General features: G+C 44.8%; 1 protein-coding gene across 2 annotated transcripts in view; it reads left to right on the forward strand.

The window, feature by feature from the left end:
- The window catches only part of Tnfrsf10b (TNF receptor superfamily member 10b), a 17,422-nt gene that overhangs the window by 1,618 nt on the left and 10,253 nt on the right, over positions 1-5,551 (forward strand). For both annotated transcript variants that reach the window (XM_029541697.1, XM_029541698.1), the window contains exons 2-3: positions 2,342-2,438; positions 5,140-5,247. In XM_029541697.1, coding sequence (XP_029397557.1) covers positions 2,342-2,438; positions 5,140-5,247 — 205 coding nt within the window. The remainder of the gene's footprint in view (positions 1-2,341; positions 2,439-5,139; positions 5,248-5,551) is intronic.

Below are 5,551 nucleotides of genomic sequence, written 5' to 3' on the forward strand. Positions count from 1 at the left end.
AAAAAAAAAAAAAGAAAAGAAAAGAAATACTGTGTTGAGGTGGAGCATGCATATGTCTGAAAGATAAGTAAATAGAAGGAAGGAAGGAAGCAGAGTTAAGATGTGCTCAGTTGCTGGGTGTGGTGGCGCACACCTTTAATCCCAGCACTCGGGAGGCAGAGGCAGGCAGATTTCTGAGTTCGAGGTCAGCCTGGTCTACAGATTGAGTTCCAGGACAGCCAGGGCTACACAGAGAAACCCTGTCTCGAAAAACCAAGGGGAAAAAAAAAAGATGTGTTCAGTTAGTGCCAGGCAGCACTGCCTACGGACTATTGTTTACTCTCTTGGCTTTTAGTTACTTTTGGTATCACTTCTTTAGCTATTTGGGGTAAACAAAGAAGAAAGAAAGAGAAGGAAAAAAGAAGAGAAATAAGCAGAATAGCAGTTGAGAACATGGAGACATGGGTGGAGGAGTGAGCTGTTATTTTAATGTACAGACTTAGAGGTTTGTTTGTTTTTTTAAAGATTTATTTATTTATTATATGTAAGTACACTGTAGCTGTCTTCAGACACTCCAGAAGAGGGAGTAAGATCTTGTTATGGATGGTTATGAGCCACCATGTGGTTGCTAGGATTTGAACTCCGGACCTTCGGAAGAGCAGTCGGGTGCTCTTACACACCAAGCCATCTCACCAGCCCCAGACTTAAGAGTGTTAAGATGAAGAGAATTCTGGACTTTGGTTACAGGACAGTGTGAACACAGCAGTGCAGGCCTTTTTATTTAAAATGATTACGGTGTTAGTTTTACCTAATGTATACCTGAATGCATGTAAAGAAATCTTTGTGCACACTTATCTTAGGGTTTCATTCCTGTGAGGAAACACCACGATCACGGGCAACTTATAAAGAAAACATTTAATTGGGGCTGGCTTACAGTTTCACGGGTTTAGTCCATTATCATTATGGTGGGAAGCATGGCAGCGTGCAGGCAGACATGGTGCTGGAGGAGCAGAGAGCTCTTTTTTTTTTTAAGATTTATTTATTTATTATATGTAAGTGCACTGTAGCTGTCTTCAGACACTCCGGAAGATCTTGTTATGGGTGGTTGTGAGCCACCATGTGGTTGCTGGGATTTAAACTCCAGACCTTCGGAAGAGCAGTCGGGTGCTCTTACCCACTGAGCCATCTCACCAGCCTGGAGCAGAGGGTTCTACATCTTGATCTGCAGGCAGCAGAGAGTCTGTGTACAATACTGGGTATAGCTTGAGCATAGGAGACCTCAAATTCTGCCCCCACGGTGACACACTTTCTCCAACAAGGTCGTACCTCCTCCAATAAGGCCACACCTCCTAAAAGTGCCACTCCTCATGGGCCAAGCATTCAAACCCGAGTTTATGGGGTCCATACCTACTCAAACCACCACACCCCACTCCTTGGCTCCCATAGGTCTGTAGCCATAGCATAATGCAAAATGCATTTAGTCTAATTTCAAAAGTCTCCATAGTCTACCATAGTCTCAACAATGTTTAAAAGTTCAAAGTCTATTCTGAGATTCATGCAATCTCTTAGCTGTAATTCCCTATAAGATAAGAATAAAAGATCACATACTTCCAGCAAACAATTGCACAGGATATACATCTAAAGCATGTGTTGTCCCACCTCAGGATCCAGATCAAAGGGAGTCTGCCTCAGGATCCTAGTCACAGGTGTGCCCTCCATGTCTGAATTGTAGTTCATTCCAGATGTCGTCTACTTGACAACTGAGAGTAACCATCACAATACTAAATGACTTCATGTGAGTGCAGTGTCATAGGCTGTGTCTGGAGATCAGAGGCCGGCTTCAGCTGTCAATACCCACCTTCTTCCTCATTTGAAACAGGATCTCTCTTGTTTATCTCTGAGCATGCTGCTGGCTGTCCCATGAGCTTCTAGGAATTCTTCATCTCCACCTCCCATTCAGCCACAGGAGTCCTGGGACTTCAGATGGTGTACTGCTGTGTCTGGCTTTATATTGAGTTTTTGGGAATCTGAGCTCAGGTCCTTGCGATTGTGTGGCAAGTGTATTATCCACAGAACCATTTTTTTTTAAATCTTGACTGCATTTTAAAAAACTGGGGGTGAGTGGCAGAAATAGCCACACACGTGATTAACTGGTCACACAGGAAACAAGACAGTGTATTAGAGGATGTGTGCTGTTTCTAGTTGAGAAAATATAAATTTAAAAATTTTCCTCTAATCTTACACTATGTATACTGTGTATGTATATACAAACATTTAAAAAAAAAAAAAAAAAAGCAGGAAAGAATAGAAGACAGGTGAGACCCAAAAGCCACTTAAGGCAGCTCCTGCTTTGTTTCCACAGGTTGTCTCTGTTCCAGTAACAGCTAAGTCAGCCCACGATCGCCCAGCTGACCCGCAGAGGCTGGAGGAGAGCCCATCAGGAAGACGCTGTCAGGCAGGTACGTTCTAGAGTGATGGCCAGTCTTTGTCCCTGATTCCCATCCCATAACCTCACCACCCCACCACCCCTGGCTCCACGGTCTTGCAATTCCCATTTCTTTGCTGACATAGATATTTATTCATCATTTTCTAAATCCAAGGTCATGAAGATTTATCTTTACAATGTTTTGCCTGCATGTTTCTGCATGTTTTCTATTTCGTTATGTTTCCATTAAGGTATTTTGAACTAATTTTTGTGCACAGAATCAGGTAAGGGTCCAGCTTCTTATTTTTTATACGTAGCTATCCAGCTTCCTTTTTTTTTTTTTTCTGGATCCAAACTAGGGCCTCACTCATGCTAGACACTCACATTACCACTGAGCTATAGGCCCCAGTTCCACTAGCCAGCTACTGTTCACTGTGTGAATTCTGGATGCCGTACGATCATAAAACCATGGAAACCAGCTGTGTTCACATTCTTTTCAGTCATCCCAACTCTCTGTAGAACCTGTGGTAACTCTTAGCCTGGTCCTGTTACCAGAATTATCAAGGTCAGTGTCTGTGCTTGGGCAGTCCTAACAAGCCAGGCTCTACCACCATCCTCAAAAATTAAGCCAATCAAAAATCATTGATGAGGGCTGGTGAGATGGCTCAACGGGTAAGAGCACCTACTGCTCTTCTGAAGGTCCTGAGTTCAAATCCCAGCAACCACATGGTGGCTCACAACCATCCGTAATGAGATCTGATGCCCTCTTATGGAGTGTCTGAAGACAGCTACAGTGTACTTACATAAAATAAATAAATAAATAAATATTTAAAAAAAAATAATGTATCTATTAAAAAAAAAAATCACTGATGAGAGAGCTGGCCCTGCCCCTCACCCAGACAGTGCCCAGGTGGCTAGGATGTGGGAGAGCTGATGGAGCTGACCAACTCAGCTGCCACACAGTCCCAGATCCAGGGCTCTGAGTTGGCCCACCTCAACAGCTACTTGACATGTGAGCTACCTGGCTGGAGCCCCTGAATGGATTGGACCTGCAGAACCAAAGCTGCAGGGTCTTCCTGACTCGGGGCAACAAGAGGACATTGGAGGGGAGTCTCATAGCGTAGGGGAACCAAACCACTGACTCATCGCATGAACATTTGCAAGTAAATGTGTGAACAGAAGGGTACACTGTGTGACACACGGTGACGGTGAGACCTTTTTTTTTTTTAAGTTTTCTATTTTCTTTGGGGGAGAAGTTATGAGAGTGGACATTGGATAGTGAAGAACTGGGAATGGGTGGGATTGGGGTGCATGAGGTGAAATTCATGAATAATCAATAAAAAATTATCATGGCCATATTGGAAACAGACAGGGGATCTAGTGAACCCCAAATCCATCCTTGACAGGACGTTTAGGGTTAACCAGAGGTATGTATTGTTTTGTTGCTGTTTTCATAATTTTTAACATTTTATTTTTATCTTCTGTACATTGGTGTTTTGCCTGCACGTGTGTCTGTGTGAGGGGGTCAGAACTGGTCCCCTGGAACTGGAGTTACAGACAGCTGTGAGCTGCCGCGTGGGTTCTAGGAATTGAACCCAGGTCTTCTGGAAGAGTGGCCAGTGCTCTTAGCCTCTGAGCCATCTCTCCAGCCCCCAGAGTTATTGACCCATCATTATTTTGTCCCCATTCTGTCCTGCAGGGTGGTCTGACTGCCCTTGTTCCTTATAAATTTCTGTATTTCGGCGTAGCCATAGGCTTCATCTTTTTTTCTTTCCCCAGTAAAAGTTTTCCTATTTGTTGGTATTCAGTCTCTCAGTAGTCTTATACTCAAAAGGAGAGGTCACAAGTGTCTCTTTGGCATATCCCCAGTTCTTCTAGAAGGCCCATTACAGTCCTGCACTCTCTGGCCACTCCCTTGTGTCTGCAGACACTACTGCAGAGATATGGGGCTCCTTGACCTTCTGAAGACACTGCCTTCCTTCCTTTTGGGCATGGCTTCAGCCTCCCTCCTTCCAGGAATGAATGGGACAGGTGGCAGATGCTGAGAAGACAACTGTTCACGTGTACGTGACTCTCTGCTGGAGCCACCTGTCTTGAGGACAATCCAATTCTGCTGAGCAGTGAGGACAGACAGGGAGGCCATCTATTCCTTCACTGTACAGACTCTGTCACAAGGAACACTACCTCTTACTCTAATCAGTGGAGGCCTGATAGGGATGTAGACCTGAGGTCCCAGGAGTGCTTGGCAGTGATGCCTCGGGAAATAGAATGGGTACCAGATTGTTTCATCATGAGGTGGCTTCCATAGTCTGCTATATAGATACTTGTCTCTTTTACAAGTTACCTACTTCGTTGATGTACCAAAGTTCACAATATTCATTCATAATCCTCTTTCTTTTATTAGGTGATGGGAGTCTCAGGTTTAGCCCTGACTGACCTGCAGTGCTTGTGTAGACCAGTCCTGCCTTGAATTGTTTCTGCCTACTGGCCTACAGGATGAGTTCTAGGCTAGCTAGAGCTACATAGTGAGACACTGTTGAAAAAAAACAAACAAATAAAACAAAACAGAGAGGAGGAAAAGAAAATGCCCCCTGGACATGCCCACAGCCAATCTGATGCAGGCAGTCCCTCAGTTGTGATAGACATTTCCCAAGTATGTCTAACTAGGACACGTGTCTTCACCACAGCTCTGGGATTCCTGAAGTTTGCTTAACCAGTTTTCTTTCCATCCTCAGGCCAATACCTGTCAGAAGAAGGGTGCAAGCCTTGCCGAGAGGGTATAGACTACACCAGCCATTCCAACAGTCTGGCTTCATGCCTTTCCTGCAGTGTCTGTAAGGAAGGTACAGAACAAAGGGGCCCTTCCCACAGGAGGGGCATGGGCAGGGGGGATTCCTAACCACAGTGAACTGGGAAACCTCAAATCCAGCCATCTTGATCTTTATTCTTCCCTGTTCTCTGCCTGTCTTTAGTTCAATGGGACAAAACCAAAAGTTGTGCTGTGTTTTAGGAATCATTGATACCATCTGTTAAGAATAGGGTAGTGTTGCTGGGCGTGGTGGCGCACGCCTTTAATCCCAGCACTTGGGAGGCAGAGGCAGGCGGATTTCTGAGTTCGAGGCCAGCCTGGTCTACAGAGTGAGTTCC

The sequence above is a fragment of the Mus pahari genome, chromosome 8 (genome assembly GCF_900095145.1).
Source record: "Mus pahari chromosome 8, PAHARI_EIJ_v1.1, whole genome shotgun sequence".
In the NCBI taxonomy this organism is placed as follows: Eukaryota; Metazoa; Chordata; class Mammalia; order Rodentia; family Muridae; genus Mus; species Mus pahari.